Source organism: Aythya marila, assembly GCF_965140915.1.
Source record: "Aythya marila genome assembly, chromosome: Z".
Classification (NCBI taxonomy): Eukaryota; Metazoa; Chordata; class Aves; order Anseriformes; family Anatidae; genus Aythya; species Aythya marila.
Genome location: NC_139080.1, coordinates 34,818,464 through 34,838,193, shown reverse-complemented (window position 1 = coordinate 34,838,193; position 19,730 = coordinate 34,818,464). Strand labels below are relative to the sequence as shown.

The 19,730-nt window shown below is 36.9% G+C and overlaps 1 protein-coding gene across 1 annotated transcript in view; it reads left to right on the top strand.

The window, feature by feature from the left end:
* TTC39B (tetratricopeptide repeat domain 39B) overlaps positions 1-19,730 on the top strand; it is an 80,945-nt gene that overhangs the window by 18,864 nt on the left and 42,351 nt on the right. Inside the window, exon 2 of the mRNA XM_082783867.1 lies at positions 5,908-5,942. Within this exon, the coding sequence (XP_082639993.1) occupies positions 5,908-5,942 (35 nt within the window). The remainder of the gene's footprint in view (positions 1-5,907; positions 5,943-19,730) is intronic.

The window sequence follows — 19,730 nt, the reverse complement described above, 5'->3', positions numbered from 1 at the left end:
ACTGAACGGAGGTATGTTGTCCTCTTGTATCCTTGAGCAAGGTGCAAGCTCCACTGTCTGCTCATTTTAAGGGGCCTTTCTGGGGCTATGGAATTTGAAATGTGTAGCCACCAGTTTCTTTGAATTTATTATGAATGTACTCCTGACTCGGGCTAAAAAGGAATGAATACGTAGAAAGTCGCATAACAAGTAATAATAAAAATGTATTTTTTCTGTATTTACTTGGATTCTCTTCCAAGTACATTTTTAATACTCTATTCCGTTTGCTAATAAAACTGTGGTGATTACTGTTTTCTAGAAACTTGCTCTGGTCAGAAATTAAGATTATCGGGAAGGCTTCTCTTTGATAGTCCCAGTCCATAGGGTGGATATTTCAGATCAGCGTTTTTTCCCTATCTTCTCATAGTCACACTTTTCTCCTGTACTGAGTATTGATCATTAAAAAGAAAAAATGATATAGCCCATGTTCCACCAAGACAATACTTACTCCTACATGCTATGCGCGTGTTAGTACCCTTTCAGCTTGGTCTGCACCGTTTTAGTTAGAGGGAATAGGGTGGATCTCTCTGGATTTTAGAAAATGGCTGCTGAGTGTGTCAACTAAATTTTGTTTAAACTCCATAGAGTCCTATGGGACAAATTCCTCTGCAGAACGATAGTTGTTCTGTGATTGCAGTGTTCTCTCACTCTGTTGTTCTTCCTATTGCGGTATTTTAGACCTCTCTCTCTGTGTATGGGGAATCCAGCAACTGACATCCAAAAAGGCAAATTCTTATGGACAAGTAGAGGTATGAAGTGTTCTTGGCTTTCGACAAAGGCCTGATTCTCTATGCATCCTTTTGTCTCAGCCTTGATCTTGAGGGGAGGAGCAGCACTGAAGTGAATTACAGAAGGTAGAAGAAGACAAAAATAATTAGATGTACCCATACTTGAATATAAGTTCGGAAAAAAGCATCAGGACAAAAAAGAATCTTGAAGTGTATGTGCTTACTAAATATGCTACTTTTTATAGATTGCCATTACTATTTACTTTCTGGGGAGGGGAGTTACTACTGTGGTTTTCCACAGCTTGACTTAAAGCAGTCCTCCAATTAATACCTAAAAATAAAGCTGTAAATAGACAACTAAGTGTCTTACATCAACAGCTTTTAATGCTGGCTAGTATTATTTCACCACTATCTTACGTTGTCTCATTTGTCTGTCTCTGAGAAAAAGTGACTATGTGATTCAATAAAAGTTTTTTTTTTTTTTTTTTTTTTTCTTCCAGACAGCTTTATTTTTGAGGTGTTGTGCCAATTTCTTTTCCAGATTTGTGGGAAAATCTAAATCAGTTTTCGTCATGCCATCTAGTGGCACTTTAATTTACATTCATGTGTTAAGTTATTAGGTATTCTGGAAAAGGTGCAATAAAAATTGTTACTCAGTGTTATGTACTGAGAAACATTACTAAACTGTTTCACTTAGTACTGAATAAAGTGTTAATGTATTTTTTTTCCTGAGTAGAATATCAGGAAAAAAGAGATTATTTCTTATTGTGGACCCATCTGCAAATTCTATTTCCTGAATATTTATGCAGAGTGTTTGTGGCTGTTGTAATAAGGACATACTTTAGGACTTGCTGCAGGATGGACCCAAGTCAGCAGAAAGAAATGGATGAGGGACTGCATTATCCTAAGTCTCTGGCAAGTCTCTCTAGCCATGCAAACAAAGGAAATTATATTCATCCAATATCACTCATAAAATGTTGAGGTCACAAATATGGCTGATTTAGTTACACATGGCATTAGGTTTGAAGGAACTTGTTTGCAGACCATCATCTGTGCTTTGTAAAATAATCTATCTTGAATTAAGTAATCTTCACTGTAGACTGACTTGAACAAGCACCTCCTGAAGTTAGTTATGGCATTTCAATTGTATCTGTTGTCTGTAGGCTGTGGTACTGTGATGAGCAACTAAAGATGGAAACTTTGCTAGGCTTTAATCAAATGTGCAAGAATGTCTGTCCTTGTCTTTGGGCTGCTTCTGTACTTTGAGGGATTGATAAATATTACAAACCACTTGATTTTCTTTTTTTTTTTTTTTTGAAACACATGTAGGTATGCATGTAATACATAACTTCACGTGTTCAAAATGTACTTGATGTAACAACTTGATGTTTTCTTTCGTAGAACAGGTTTAATTCACAAGTTAATTGTAAAAGGCTACCTGGAGAAAAGTGATTGTGCCCTGAATACTTCTGAAGTCTTTCATGTTTTTGTAGGAACATGACGAATCTCACAACTTGATCTGGGAAGAGCTGTTTTGGGTACCTCAGTTGCAGTCTTTCCATTTACACTTTTTTTTTTTTTGATGACTTTTTTTTTTCCTCCCTGAAGGAGACATGGAATGGAGTAGAAAATGGCCACATTTCTCACTTAATGCCTTCAACATTCTTCACTATATACAGAATCATTGAGATACTATAAAGTCAACTACGAGCTTGCCTGAGACTGTTTAAGACAGAACAAGATGTCTTACTTGAATACCTTTTAATTCCCCTTCTGTATCCAGTGGGACTGTGAGGGCTCATAGAATAAATGCAACGTTTTTAACCCCTTCTGCAATGTTTTTAACCCCTATGAGGAATCTTAAGAGGCCATGACTGTGACCTGTACTTTAGAATTGGGAAAAGATATTGTTGTTCTTCACCTTCTAAATGTTTAGACATGCATTTAACTGTTATGAATAGTAAGGAACAAAAATCAGCAGGAGCTGGACAGAGAAGGTCCACGTAGATACAATGTGTGAGTTATCTCTTTCTGCTTGTACATGGCTGGTGCTCTCAGGTTTAAAAGAGCTTTATGTGCTAGGAGCAGGCAAGAGGTTGACATCGAAAGTTTTATCATGTCAGTATACACTTCTGATTATTACTGTTATTTGTAAATATCTGACAGTTGAATCTAATTTTTGCATGTAAAGTTGTCCTCATAGGAAAAATGGAAACATGCTCAAAAACTGTCAGTATATTTTATTTATTTTGCTGAATTTCTCCTCTTGTTTCTGGAAATAGCTCAGGGAGGCAGTCTTCAGAGAGGCAAGTTACTAGAAGGCTGATGACTTTTATCAGTGTGTGGGTGAGACATGGGTAACACAGTTTTTATTTAAGATGTTTGTTCCTGTTGGCATCTCTTCAGCTTTTACAAACTCAGTTCATCTTTCCTCAGATCACACATCGTTTTACTGTCTTCTGTGTTAACTACTGTACTCTTCAGAGTATCCCTTATCCTGTCTACTATACCATTGTCAGCCAGAAAATTTAGCTTGAAAGAGAGCATTTGGGCAGTCTGTTAATAACATATCTTTAAGTATATTTATGGCACTCCTTGGCAGTGGCAGCTGCAGACAATAAAGAACGTGCTATTACTCTCTTTCAAGCTACTGCAATTGCATGTTCTACCTGTAAAGAATGATAAAAGTCATGTCCTTTTGCAACAGTTATTATGAATAGAAATTTTCCTGTAGATAAAACAAGTATTATTTTCAGGAAAGTAGATCATAGTATCACAGTATATTGCTGAATTAGCAGAGAAATTGTTACAATGTTTGATTATTTATTAGCTGTTTTCTGCTGGTAAGTTTGCCTAGAAATATAAAATTCGTGCAGCATTGGTGTGTCTTCTGAAGTATTTACTGAATGGTAGATTCAATCTCATGTTACCTTTAAGGTGAGTTCTCTTCCTGACTGCCTGGTGGAAGAAGGGACAGGCAACTTGGGGAGAGTACAAGGAAGTTGCCAGCATACACAAAGAAAGTCAGGAAGGTTAAAGTCCAGCATGAGCTCAACCTGGCCACTATGGTTAAAGATGACAAAAAATGTTTTTACAAATATATTAATGATAAGAGGAGGGCCAAGGAGAATCTCCATTCTTTACTGGACTTGGGGGAACATGAGGATAAGGAAAAGGCTGAGGTTCTTAATGCCATCCTTATATCTGTCTTTAATAATCAGACCAGTTATCCTTGGGGTAGTCAGCTTCCCAGACTGGAAATCTGGGATGGGGAGCAGAAGAAACTCCCCACAGCTCAGGTGGAAATAGTTAGAGGTCTGCTGCTCCACCTGGACTGTCACAAGTCCATGGAGCAAGATGGGATCCACCCGAGGCTGCTGAGGGAGTTGGCGAATGTGATTGCTGGGCCACTTTCCATCATCTATCACTGGTCATGGTCATCTGGAGAGGTCCTGAATGACTGGAGATGTGCTAATGTGACGCCCATCTATGAGAAGGGTTGTAAGGAGGTCCCAGGGAACTACAGGCCTGTCAGCTTCACCTCGGTGCCAACAAAGGTGATGGAATAGGGCATCTTGAATGCAATCATACAGTGTATACAGGACAACCAGGGGATCAGGCCCAGTCAGCATGGGTTCATGAAAGCCAAGTCCTGCCTGACCAACCTCATCTCCTTCTACAACCAGGTGACCTGCCTGGTGGATGAGGGAAAGGCCACTGATGTAGTCTACCTAGACTTCAGCAAGGCCTTTCTCATGGTCTCCCACAGTATTCTGCTGGAGAAGCTGGCAGCCCATGGCTTGGACAGAGACACTCTTCACTGGGCTAAAAATTGGCTGGAGGGCTGGGCCCAGAGAGTGGTGGTGAATGGGGTGGAATCCAGCTGGTGACCGGTCACCAGTGGCGTTCCCCAGAGGTCAGTGTTGGGGCCCATCCTCTTTAAAATCTGTATTGATAACTTGGATGAGGGAATTGAGTGCTTCCTCAGTAAGTTTGTAGATGACACCAAGCTGAGGGGAAGTGTTGATCTGCTGGAGGGTAGGAAGGCTCTGCAAAGGGACCTGGACAGGTTGGGTTGATCGCCCAATTGACCCAATGGGATGAGGTTCAACATAGCCAAGCGCTGGGTCCCACGCTTTGGCCACAACAGTGTGTGCAGTTTAGGGAAAGGTTGGATCTGGTGTTTAGAGATACGGTTTAGTGGGTGATACTGGTGGTTCGAGCAGACGATCTTGGAGGTTATTTCCAACCTTAATGATTCTGTGATTCTAAGGTAAGTATCATGCAAGGATGTTGAATTCCTTAATGAGGTTATGGCATAATGAATTTAAAATGAACAAGGAAGGACTGGATCAGTATATGGAACAGAGAGATGCTGAAAATTACCAGATGGACAAACCACAACAAGGTCAGGAAATTGCCTGAGCTGTTAATGGCTGGAAAACGTGTGGTGGATGGAAGAATGTAGATGTTTATTCTGTTCTTTGTTTGCTACACGACTCTGAAGACTAGTTTTGGAAACTGGATATAGAAGTAGGTGTCCTTTGATCTGAATCATTCTGACCATTTTATGTTCATGCATCTCTTCCTCTATTTTAATTTGAACTAAAAGAAGAAGAGACATCATCCTGATGTCTGTACCAAGTAATTCCCGTAAGCCCTACTAATGCCTGAGTTGGCTGTGTATTCACACTATCTGTTACGCATTTTGGACTTGACATATATAATCTGGTCCATCTGCATATCAGCTATATGCTCAGAACATTTTACATGCTGTTTTTTCTGTGCAAGTAAGCTGGTGCATCCTGAATGCATTAGATGTGGTGCAGAAATTACTGAGGCGTAAGCCTGTATTCCTCTTAGAAGTTTACATGGTAGAAGTTCGTGAGTCTGAAGAAGTTGTCGTCTGTGTTTAACTTGAGACTGTAGTGTGATATGGTAGGCCCATAGGAAATGTATATGTTTGGGTGATGATTTGTAGTGAAACCATAAGGGAAAGCCAGTAGGCTATGAATATTCTGAGTATTACTGTATGTTGCATAATAAATGCTACCTGGTAAACGTAACTTTCTGACGTGTTACAGAAAGAGTCCCAAAATACACATACACATTTAATTAAAACAGCTTTTTTCTTTTCCAGGAAAATTTTGAAGATGCCTTTGAAAACATCCCTGTGTAAGTAATATTTTTAATAAAAACAAATATTTTAAAAGCTACTTATACAGCAATAAAGTACTATACGCATATCTTCTCAGGGCAGTGTAGCTTTTTTATGCACTGACTGTATTCATGTTTTCAGAGTCCCAAGAGTTGGGAAAAGTGAGTGTAATTAGGTTGGTGGGTGTGATAAAGTACTTGTCAACAAATGTGAAAGTTGTAAAGAAAAAAAAAAAAGTAACTTGGTTGCATACTGATAGCTATAGGCAAATATTTGTATAGTGAAAAATCATAACCTAGTATTAGTGGAAAAATTTCAGATGATAGGACCATCAAAACAAGACTTTTGAATGCAGATTGCTACACCAATTGCTGCACAGGTATTTTTTTCCTGATGAAGTTAGGTATAGTCACTTCTCGAGCATTAGATTTAATGCTGAAGCATTTGTATAATACCTAGAGTAGTAAGGTATGCCCTCTATATGAAAAATGTAATGTAACTTCCTGTAGTCAGAAATAAATGAAGAAGAATCTTGTACATTAGTGTCAAGAACTTTTTCATGTTAATGACCACTCCTTCCTTAGGCTCACTAGCAGGTGCTGTATGATTAGGTAACTTCTTTCTTTGGCCCTTGCTTCCCCTGGGTAAGGAGAGAAAGTGACTCTAATATTTACTTTAGGGATATTTATCCAACACTCACTCAATTCCGTGAGAAGGTTATTTCATGGTTTTTGTTGATGTTAGACATGGGCATGGATATTTATTATGCAAAAGTATGCAAAACTCTGGTAATTTTTTGTGTGTATGTCTTCAGTGCTCATAGCTGCCATATAGAGAGACTTGTTACAGCTATAGAAGTTAGGCTGATAATAGTTTCTTCTTGCTAGTATTACTTCTGCCTGTATTAAACCATTATGTAAAAGAATAAATGTCCTCCTGTAGGGTGGTAGAGAGAATATTAGTAGGACAGAAGCAGTCTGTAGCAGAAGCAGTCTTCTACTGGCCAAAAATACTATCCCTGTGCTGTTACATTGTTGATTGATTCTGGTGGATGTGTATTCTAAAACTGTTTTTGCATTTGTTCAGATTTCACAGCCTTTAGTTCACTGTGTTTCAGTAGCATAGGACCACCTGCAGTTCTTGTGGGGTACCATTAGAGAGATCATAAAATGAGACTTATTATCTATCTTAAATGGGTTATTAGGAAAGGAAAAGAGCTGGCAAGTCTGTGTTGTATTAAAACAGCTTCTATTTTTCAACCCTAGGAGAAGTCACAATGTGACTAACTGCATTCACCGAGCTCTTATTCGTTTTTCTAAAAGAAAATGTCATTATAATGAATCTGATTATTCCAGTATTGTTTTTGCAGAAAATGAATTTATCTTCACATCTCAAGAACTGTTTCAATTTAGGGAATAGCTACATCAAAAAACTTGGGTTATATAGGCTGTGTAAGAGTGGCATTTGAACAGACTCTGAAAGTATCCTGCAGGATTTGAGTTGATTGCATAGACTGTTAAAATAAGCTGAACTAGATGTAGTAAAACTTCCATAGATGATAAGGGCAGTATATGTTATTATTTGGAAGCCTAGCTCATTGACTGTTATGAGACGTGCATTTATGTGCTAAATGTTCTTCACGGAATATGTCTTCTATTTCTTTGGTTGGTTGATTAACGTGATTATAAGTCACCAACTTTAAACTTGAAATAATGCAGGGATTAACCTGTCTGACTGATTGGCAGGCTACCGAACCAGTAAAGACCTCACTTTCTGTAGATGTTGAAAAAGGTATCTACTAAAATGCACTATGCTTTAATCTTATGTTGAATGTTTGGACTCATAAATGTTGCTCAGGTGTGTCCCCAGATAGACAGCTTTTAAATAATACTGTAAAAGAGGCATGTACTTTCATATTAGTTGATTGAAGGTAAAGAAGCAATAGGACTCTGAAACCCAACAGGATGTACAGATGAACAAACAAGTATGTGAGTTTCCAGCATCAGATTCTGAATGCCTTTATTTTTTGAGTACATTTTTAGACTGACAGATAGTATAAGTGAAAGTACTAGTAATCTTTGAGAGAAGAAATATTTCTAGTTTTCCATGCTTTTTTCTAAATTCTTTACAATTTTTCCAACTTTACAATTTGTGTTTTAAAATTGTTATGGAATCCTGTAGGGTTTTTTTTCTTTTTCTTTTAATTCTTCCTCTTTGGAAGAAAAATTTGAAGCTCCATTTTAGTAGTTTCGATATGCAGTGTGTGCAATTGGAGTTGTCTGGTGATGGTTAACTGACAGAGGATGTCAAGAATATATGTTTGAACAGCACTGTTCTTCCAAACTGCTAAGACTATTATTTTTTTTCAGTCTGGCTTAGAAATTTTAATTCAGCTGCTGTAATATTAATGGAAAACAGAATTTGATGTGTTTCTGTATCAGAGGACTGTAGAGGCCTGTGATATATGGAAAGGCTTTTGTTACTTTCACACAATATTACTGACCTTGAATTGCTTTCATCAAATTTTTGCAGGTGGGGAAGTTGTTGTAGGCTTTGGTTAGTGAAAGTGTAAAAGGCCTGTAAAATCTTAACCATAATACGTAGAAGAATGAAAAGTAAACCAATTAAAGCTTCGCAAGATTTTTGAGAAGTGTTAGCTTTAGTAAGCATTTAGTGAGTCATTAAAATGACTTACAGTGTCAGCTTTTATTTTACACTTAAATGTTCTATTGATTGCTAATGGCCACAGTAAGTCTTGAGCATTTCCGTTGTTACTTTCTTCTGGATTGTGTTCATTGTAGGTGACAGTGCTCATGGCCAATTTCTCTGAACTGAGCCTTATGTCCTTATGTCTTACGAACCTATACCTTCCCCTACCAGATGACTCAAGCTTTCTCTGCACCTACATACCTCTCCTTTCCCCAGCTGCATCTGAATCTTCCTTGCTCCTGGGTGGTGGTTTCATTTTTCAGCAGGCCAACAAAACAGTTAACTATGGTTCTGTAGCTTTTCTGTCAGTAGGTACATATTTCAGGTATTTCTGCACTATCTAGGTGTTGATTTTAATTATCTCTCAGATTTACAGCTTCTTTGTTAAATGCAATTGACTGAAACTGCGAATAGGCTAAGATATTAAGAGCATGACCAGACAGTTGGCATAACCATGTACATTATTTCTGTAGAAAATGAGGCTTGTTGAGAAGACTGCTCAGCTTATGAGATTTAAGCAATAAGAATAGGACAATCTCATTTGAAATAATTGCTGCTGATGACTTGCTTGGTGTTTAGATAATTAGCTGCTTCGCAGTTCTGGGGATTATGTAGAAAATACATACATTCTGTATCCGGGCAGCATTCACTACTTAGACTCCATTCTCAAATTTTTCAAAAGGTACAGCTATTTAAACAATGTGCATAAGAACTACAAAAAGCAAGCCTTCAGACTTTTCCTGAAAGTTTTTAATCTTGTATTCCTTGAATTTTTTTATTGTTTTAGTTTTCAAATAATACTGATAAGTTGCCTAAGGGAAGCTTTTCCTCAATCTGGAGCCATTCTTGTTATTTTTCACCTTATTCGGTCTAGAATTAATGGTATTTCTTTCTGTTACTAATACAGTAATAGAAGTTTGAAAGCATTACTGCATTGAAACAGTGAATGCTTGTTCACTTCGTTGTACTGGAGGCTCAACATTTTGGGAAGCTGTATCTAGTTTTTTTGATTTTGCTGTTGATAAAATTCCTTTTGGAATTTTCTAATGTATCTGTGTTTCAATCTCTTCTAATCAGATAAGAAACTTAAATTGTTATATCTCTGTGACAGTATATCTGGCATTTATTTGAGTGATTTATTGCAGTTTGATTATACTCACTTGAATTCAGCTGAAATTAACCCTTTTATTGGGTAGAATCTTTTTTATATATAAGGGCTTTTTCTGTTTACTTACAAGGAAAGAGCTTATTCAAATTATATCAGATCAACTTATTCTTTTAGAATTCTCTAAATCAACAAGTGGGACCTGTCATCATGATGTTTTGTGTATCAGTAACATAAAATATTTATAAATGAATAGTACTGTGTATATTGCTCCAGTAAATAACACACAATTTTACTAATTTAACTTTTCTTTAACTGTCTGTTTTCCATATTATTATTATTATTGCTTAACTACAGGTAGGTTGCGTAGGTTAGATGCTAAAAGACCAATGAGTTATCTTAAGAGGTTAAAATCCTTCCCTAAATCTCTAGTGCTGGCTGCTGTAACTGAGGACCAGTCCAGGAGGCAATCAGTCTTTGCTCCGATTGTCTAAATGGATTAGATTATTTATCTACACTCTTTTGTGATCTTGTGTTAGGTACTGTATGCATACTCAGCAACTCTGACAATTTTTTTGAATGATCACAAATTTCATGGTTCTATTAGAAGTGTGGAGGGATCATTAAGTGTAAATATAATTCTTTACTTACTGTCGCTAAAGTCAAAGTACGGCTGTTACAGGCAGTCTGCTATTTTGCTTAAAACAAGCCATAGAATTTCACGTTATTTACTCTGTCAAATCTAGCTATTAAATTTTTGTAAGTACTTTGTCTTGGCCATAATTTTTGATGTAGCATGTTCAACCTTATGAAGAGGATAGCTGGGATCAGTGTGAAACTAAATTTTGCCATTACATGGGACAGTTAATTCTACATTACTTCTGCACTGGTATCCCCTGTGGTAAAATAACTCAATAGCTTGAAATAAATCTCTGTTTTTAAAGTTCAAGCCTTTGGCAATAATTAAGTTTTCTGGTGCTAAGCTGCTGCTTACCAAATGTATCAGCATGTTTTCACCTGAGTGTTGGCTTACTTTAAGTGTTGTACAAGTCTGTTTCATAAGGTAACTTAGATTCTTGTTGGGTAATAGAATTATAAGCTCAAAAAGATGTATAGATAGAAAAGATTGGTTTTATCCTTTAATTCTTCCTAAAATGTTTCGTTAGCATCTGAATTTTATTATGTAAAAACTCAAATACAGTTCTAACCTTAGCGACCAAGGTAATTACCAAATTCTGCAATTTGTTCCTTATGTATTTCTGCTACATTAATTTTCCCCTGAATTATTCAGAAATTCTTTCTATTGAATATGGAGACCTATGTTTTCTGTTGTCAGAGTATTATTTTGGAAGTTATTTTGTCTTTGTTTTTACAAGATGACTAAAAAGTAAGGTATGTGCTCTTTCTAGTTTTTAACCATAGTATGCTTAATCTTGTATTAACCTTGTCATTGCTGTTTTTTTTTTTTTTAACATCTTCTCTGAAGCTTTAAACTTGTTAAGAACTTAAATGCTCTTTCAATTATATTTTAATTTTCTCCTGTTTTATTTTACTAATTATTCCTTAAAATTTCATTAGTATGTGACAGGAATGGGTTACCATCAGATTATCATAATTTCCTGTAGTCTAGTTGGTGTGCAGTCTTTTTCTTTGAAAGCACCATCTTGCCTTTACATGAAGTAGTGGTGTCATTGCCGTTCCTGGGGGTATTCAAGGAAGGTTGGACAAGGTTTAGTGGGTGACATTGGTAGTAGGGTGATGGTTGGACCAGATGATCTTGAACGTCTTTTCGAACCTTAATGATTCCTTTAATAACATTCACAGTGGTTATACTATGGTGACTGGCTGGGCATGTTTTACAGAGGATTACTGGTAGTTGTCTTTGTGAAGAAATGCAGTTGTCTGCCTGGCTGATCAAAACAGTTCATACAGGGGCCACCTTCGTGTTGCTCTATTTGTACAGAAAATTTTGACGCCCAACCTCCAGTTCTGGCGTTGGTGGGAGATCTGGAAAGATAGTGAAATCTCCTGTGAATACAGTTCAAAAATGAAATAGGGGAAAGATCTAAGCCACAATTCCAAAGAGAAGCAGACAAATGAGTTTTGATGAATAATGGAATTCATAGGATTTTCTATATTTTTTTTGCAGCAGAAATGCTGATATTTTGCTGCTATATTACCATTCCTCTTCTGCATTTCCTTTTCCTACCCAAAGCTGGATTTTGTTAATCCTTGATCCTACCAAAGCAGCTCTGTGTGGAATTACTGGGGTGATAGATTAAGGGCCAGAAGTGTTTAAGGAAGTTAGAGCAGGTTATCCTTGTAATCTCAGAAGTGTAGTTAAGATTTCGGTTATACCTGCACATGTGTGTGTTTTGTCAGTTAAGGAAACTGAACAGCTGAGGAAGTGACCCTAAATTCAAATCTGAGTTCTGGGAGCCAAAAGCTTGTAAGAACAATCTTGATCTCCATATGCTTGAATTCATATTCACACATTGTCTCAAGATGGTGAGAAACAGCGATGACAACTTGTGATCAAAGTTGTATTTTCTTGTGCTTGGTCCTCAAGGCAGGGAAAAAAGTGGTCCTGTAAAGGTGATTTTTGTATCCAGTAAATAAGATTTTTATAGCTATGCACATATGACACACTAACTACTTTCTGTTGTCAGTATCAAGATTTGGAACAGCAGTAGTCAAGAAAGCAGCCTAATCTGACCCCTAATCTCTAACCCCAACAGTTCTGTAAATTTGAGGGGTTTTGAGTGGGCAATGGTTATATTATTGTTAAAGCTTCTGTATTTATTGCAACTAAACCTTTTGCCTCTAGCATAAGACTTGTTTGTTGTATTTTAGTAGATGCTTTCAGGATACATTTTACAATTTTTTGTTGTGGTGTCTTCTGGTGACTTTGAAACGTGCAATTCCATGTGTCCATAGCTGCTTAAAACGCATGTGTGGGGGAAACCAGTGACAGACAGGCAGACAAACAAAAAAATCCCTCAAACCGAACTCTACAGTCTGAATTGTCCTGGCTTGAAGGGGAACCGTGATGCTGGAGCACACTGGGACATTCTGCACAGAACTTCCCAAAGCTCTGCATCTCTTCCGTGCCATTCTTCCTTGCAAGCCTTCACTGAAAGGTTCCCGTGCAGGATAGAACAGCCTATTTTACATGACCCAGTGCTGGCCAAGTGAAGCTTGTCTTCATTGAGGCTAAATGTTTGGGTAGCTGCTTGTGGTTAGCTCTTCCATGAAAGACAAATTAACACCATAGTAGTAAACACAGATACTATGTTTAGGTCAGGGGTTCCTGGTGTCTTCAGGATAATAATAGACTTCTGGAGCCTATTGTGTTAGTTTTGATGTTAGAATGTGTGATCTGCTGATCACATCCATATGTTATCTCTTTAAATTGCTTTTGGGAAATTAGCGTTTATCTTATCCTGTGCTTTAATGAAGAATGCTGTGATAATTTGCAGTCATCCAGTTCAAGAGTTTTCTTCTTTGAATATTTCAGGGACTTTGAAAGGGATGTAGATTGTTACCACAGACAGTTCTGTGGTAAAGGATTTATACTGAAATGTTTCTTATGTTTATTTTTTTATATTTTGCTGGAATGAGGAATGTGAATATTCTTTCCTCATTTTTTACAGTTAGGTGATCAATCTGTGATCTCAGAGTACTTAGTTGTGTTCACAAACTGGTGTCACAATTTTTGAATCATGAGTATTTTGAATAAGGAAATGAAAAAGTGAGCTCTGACTCGTAAACAGATGAAAAAATAAAAACTTGTAGGTTATAACTTCTTCAAATATTGAGAAGGATGATCCTTCTTAGGAAATGGGAACTGAAAACCAGTTCTGCCACATGCTTTATTTTAAACTATTAAAAACCGCTCTCTGATCTTTAATACTGTCTCTCTTCTTTTGACAGATAATTGAAAACTGTCTTGGAAAATTTTGGGAAACAGTTGTGAAGGTGGCTTGTGTGAGCAGCTCGTGTGTGTCTGTGCTTTTTTTGTTAGGTAATCTCAGGAAAACATTTTTTTTTGACATCTGCAGGTGGAAGGCTCATTTTTATCAGTTAAAGGAAGTTGCTGCATTTTTGTGGAAATTGGCTCCTGTCTCTCTCAGCTTTTACAGGGAGGTGTTTTCTGAGGTCTCAAACATGGCCTAAATTTAAGACAGGACATGGTTTGTGTTTTGTGTGAACTGGGTAGGTTTTTATGCGGCTACTCAACGTTGATTCAAGACTGTCTTGTCTCTAGCGTGCAGTCAAGGTGAGAGAATTCCTGTCATGTCCTCTCTCCCTGCCTCAAATAATGGTAATGGAATTACTGACAGTACACATAAATGCTATTTCCAAGTTGTGTGGTGGAGAGCTCAGAGATCCTTGGTCTTTAATGCTATCAGGAACAACTTCAGGGAGAAACATCCTGATTTCAAGGTTGCTGTTGTCAGTAAGTTGTATTAGTCAAGGCAGCTGTCAGTTTCATCTCTGCCTTGCAAACCCTGGAGTAGCACATGTATGTACGAGTGGTTGTGTCTGTTTTGGTGCAGCCCAATGAACAGTTTGACATCTTTAGGATACTGTTGTTATGCAGGGAAGCAGTATTTGAACTCTATAAATGGTTTCAATCTTATACTTCAAACTTTTGGAAATTTGACTTATTTTAAGAAATGGGGTTTACATGGAAGTTTTAGGTGTGAAAGTGCTTAATCAGCCACAGCATGTAAGATTACTCCAGTTTAATTTGTGTTTACTTCAGAAACGAAACACCACATTCCCTCTGCTGTTGCTTTGTGTGGCTAGGGAGAACAGAGGACTGTTGTTGCATCGTGTCATTCAGATTTGTAGAACAGAAGAGATGTGAAACTGGGCTGGCAACAGAGTTGTATTTGGTTGGAGAACCTGACCTGCTAAGTGAAACAGTTCAATTAGCACACGGTTACGCTGTGGGTTAGTTAGGCAGGCAATGGCATGTTGCGACCGTCTGGGTGTTTTAGGGTAGCTTGATGGTGAGCTTGTGGAATTGCTCATAACTGTGGTGGGATCAGGTGATCAGAAGAAATTACAAACTAGCCATTGCTGGCTTGGAAGTTAATGTCAGGGTGGTATGTATTAAAACAATTTCTATTTTTTTCACCGTGGATGCTTGGCATGAGTGGCTTCATTCACTACCTATGCTTCACTGAGCCAAAACTCCTGTTTTTTCTTTTTTCTTCTGGTTGAGAAAGCCCTATTACTTACACATATTACTAAAGTCCTTTGTGTTGTCTGATGTTTCTTCCTGTTCACAGTCCTTGGTTGCCTCCAGTGTTTTAGGAAATACTGTGCACCTCTATGTCTGTGATGCATATATATATTTGTGTGCCAATATTTGTGTGATGCAAAATGCATTACTTTTTGTATTTTGAAAAGTAAATTGTTTAAGTAGATAGCCTTGAAGTATGACTTAATTAACACCCATCTGAAATGGTAAACTTTAGTGAATGCAAACCTATGGTTTCCTGCACTATTTTACAGGCTTTTCCTGATGATTTTTTTTTTTGTGATTTAAGCTCAATTTGTGATTGTAGACATAATTATGAACACATACCCTTAGCCTAGGTGTTCTAGCATTAAAGAACAATTTTATAAGGTAACAACAGAGGACATAGTTTAATTTGCTGCTGCTTAGCTCCCATGTGCTGAGCTTTCCCTTTCTCTCTTATGTGGAGAGATTAGACCAAGGGGATGAAACTATTCCTGTTGCAGCTGTTTTGCTTCTGACTCTTACTTTCTCCCATTGGTACTAATGTTCATGAATATAACCAATTCATGTTAACTGCCTCTCTGTGCTATTTTATTTTGCTCACAAGATTTTAAGTAAAAAAACAAACAAACAAACAAAAAAAAAACCACACTTGAATTTACAGGGAGAAAGTGCCAAAGGGTTAATAAAAACCATGCTCATTTGCTTGAGGACTACATAAATATGAAAATCAAACACGAGACAGTTACTTTTCTTCAGTGCTGTTTGCTATCAATTCCTATGTGTTTGTTCTATTTTTGCTGTGGTTGCATTAGTATACTTGTCTGTTTCTGTCTGACTTAAAAGAAAAGATGGTATAATTATTCAGGGAATGCTGTGGCAACTCCCTTTTTGTCTTTAAATATAAATCACTTTGCGTTCCTCCTGTCTCCATTTTCTCCTTGCAGTTAGGAGTGATGGATTAGAATTAGGCTGCAGCACAGATTGGGAAAATCTCCCAGCATCCTCTTCCTGCAGAGGCATCAGCTTCCAGCGTTGACTGTAGCTGCTGCCACTCTGACATTTCTTTTAAATTCAGCAATGGAGAGTGCCTGCGATGCCGGCTGCTGGCTTGTGAACTTTTATTCTCTTATTCTTTTTGCTTGATAACTCATTAATGAAACCTCATGGATGCTGAAGAGTGAAATAGTCTGTTTTCTCTGTATGCTTTTCTCCTGTCTTTTTGTTGTGCGGTGGAAAAAGAAGAGTGAAAGAAGAAGCAATTATTTTTGTATAAGGAATATATTTACTTACCTGAAGTTAACCAAATTAACCCTGTGAGTACATTATCTCTGCCTATTAGTCCCTGAAACTGTGATTGTGTTAGACAGATTTATGGAGTTTTATCTGTGAAAATGTACTTTAGCAGGTATGCTGAACATTTAATAAAAAACATTTTGTAGTTCAGATGAAGTTCTCTGGAGAGGAGGGAAAAAATTGTATTTGGAACGGATTTAAGAACTAATTGTTTCTCCTCTGCACTTTGCTGTGGTGAACAATGCTTCTAGCAAGCAGCAGCATCTATGCTGATGTCAGTGCTTAATCAGCTAGGATGCTGTAGGTTGTAGAACACCGCAAGGTATGTGTTTTGGATGCTGTTTTTTAATATGTGGTAATTTAAGGATAGTATCTGACTTGTAATCATTTCCTGCATTTATAATACACCTACCAAGAGAAGAAGATATACTCTAATTAACCATTTGAGGTTACATGATTTTTTGACTTTAATGTAATGCAGCTCTGTGCTTTTAAAGTACAAAATGCTAAGTATAATGCAGTGAGTTTTGAGAGATTTTTAGCAATTTAAGGTCTCCAAATTCAGCTATAAGTTCACTGTGTGATAAATTCCAATAAATTATTGTGAAGTTAGGTAGAACACTCTTATTGGTAGAACTACTCAGTCCTAATTTTCTGTTTTGGATCAGAGCCAATATTTGTGTGACGCAGTGCAAGTCCCATAAACATCTGGCCTGATCTGGTGTCCTACTTGCTGAATGATTTATTTCTTGTCCTTTCCATAGCAAGATAAGTGGAATTTTTATTCATTTTGTGTAAAACTGTCAGTAAGCTGTGGTTATTACTTATATATGCTAGCTCAGTTCAGGAGGATCTTTTTCAACGTAATTCCTTGTCAGTGTGTCCTATGCCCTACACCTTATGAGAAACGTTAAACAATCAGAAATTTGGAATACAAACAAAAAATAATTTTATTTCTATATACATGTTGTATGTTAAGTTTCGACTGTATTGTTCTCTAGCACATTCAGATGCTCATTTTTATAATCAGCATAGCCTATATTGACCTCAGATGGAGTAATTCATAAAAGCTGTTAGTCTGATATGGGGTTTTCAAACATTGGAAATTCTCAGTTTACCTGCAAAGATTGCATATTAAAATATACATCTGAAAATATTGTGGAATCACTGAATTCTTTTAATAAATCTGATAACAATTAACATTTAATAGTGGTATATATTTCCCATAGTGTCCAACAGAACAGCGTAAAGCAAATTTTTTTAAACTGCAGACCATCATGGTGCCTTTTTTTTTTTCTTTCCCCTTAGTCAAACTGTGGTCACTTTTAAATACCTATGATCTAACTTTTTTACTCATGGCGTTTAGGATTACATGTTTTTCAAGGTTGTGTCAAAGTCATGCTATAGGGGCTTGATTTGCTTGACTAGGATTATTTCACAGTCATTCTCTTGATAAATTATATGTGCATATTCAGATAGGTAGAAGCTCAGGTAGTTGCAGTGTGCCTTGTTCTCACAATATGGCTGATGCAAATTTTCCGTAATAAATCTTGCGTACTGTGCATGTGCAGTACCATTTGCAGTTGAACTTGAACAAGTAAAGAACTTGAAGTAAGATAAAGCTGCTGATGTTCATTTTCTTTTTAAATTGTAAAAACACCTGAAAATAATTTGATTATTGGGATACCAAATTTGATTAATGATGAATCTAAATACGACCTTCTAATTTTCTTAAAAAAAAAAAAAAAGTGACTACAACAGTAGCCTTTTTTTTTTTTTTTTTTTTTTTTTTCAGAAGGGTGGACTGGTGGCATTGGCAGTGAGTGGTGGATGCTGATCAGCCAATAAGATGAGTTTAGTGTTGGCCCTTTTATTTTCTATGCTATTTGAGACTTAGGGGGATGAAAAATTTTACCTCAGTTTTCTTTGTGCTGACCCAGTTTTGTTGCATCTGTAGAGCATACGTGAGGACAGAGCAATTGGTATTTTTTGTGCTGTACAGATGCAGTATCAGTCTAGATATTTATTATTAATGCGGTGTTTCTGATGTGAAACACCATCAGATAACCTTTTATCTGCCTCCCCCACCCCTTCAAGTTGTGGAGGTAAAATAGAGCAAATATTTGCATGCAAAATCTTTTTGACAGCTTTATTGCGCTCCGTTACCAGGTTCTCATGAAGCAGTGCTGTACACAGAATTTCTAGGTTGGAAGAGACCTCAAGATCATCGAGTCCACTGTAGGCACTGAGTTGTTTTTTTTTTAACTACAACAAACACAGTTCTAGTCATATCCCAAAATATTTGCATTGTTTCAATGCGAATAGTAAACATCACACCTACACATCGCATGTTTTCCATATTTTTGCTGTAAGAAAATGACAATTCCTTAATTGTTTTCAGTGAATGCCCAAACCTGGCTGCGAGATGGCCTCATGCTCATTGTCCTTGTCCCTGCCTCTCTTCAAAGAGCTGCAAAATTTTTTTGATTGAATACTAATTTTAATCTATTATTCATCTATTACTATTGAGAAGGTTAAATAGCAGCATGGTACCTGAGATTCTGGGGGGGGTGGAGGTGGGGATCACTGAAGACATGATGTACATATAAAGCAGGGGACAATTCTGAAGTATTAGATCTTCAAGGTAGCATTAATATCCTGTTGAAAATTTTAGTAGAGTTGCTTACAATTTTCAGAGAAGAAAAGGGAAAAAAGCCTCCTAGTTTAGTAAACCTCTAGTCCTCAGTTAAACAACTGTTGTTTCTTTTGGAAAAGTCACAAGAGCAGCACCTGGTTTTTCAAATCTGACAAGACTCAGCTGAAGAATGTAAAGCAAAGGCACATTAATGGTCTTCTGAAAGGTGGTGGTCTGACACCTAAAATGTGATGTCAGATGAGAATTATGAGAAGGAATTTTTATTTGACATTTTTTGTTTTATTTGAATGTTTGAACACACTTGATTCGTAAGACAATATTAAAAATATTTCTACCGATGTGAACAGTAGTAATTCCTAAAATAAAGCAGTGTTCTCCTGTAGCATGTATCTAATTTTAGCTTTCCAGAACTTTGTAGAACTTCCTCTTTTAAGAACTTCCTCTTTTAAAAAGGAATAGAGGGTGAACACCCTCTTAAAATGCTGTCACTTCACCCTAACTTTTGGTCTTCTCTGGCTTCCGTCTATCTCATTGTTTGATCATATGTATCTGATAAGTTGTGAAGTTTAATGAAAACTATTTTTTTTTTTACATAGCTCTCAATTGTACGAATTCTCCAGTGTCTAAATAAAGCAATTTAGTGAAATTGCAGCTTTGCTTGCAAGAATACTCTTCTGGATCCCTTTTCTCTCCCTAAGTCCCGTTTTCACAAAAAGTTGAACTCTACTGAACTTTTTTTGAAACTGATGAGTTTTAAATGCTTCAGGAGAGGTATGTTTGAGAGA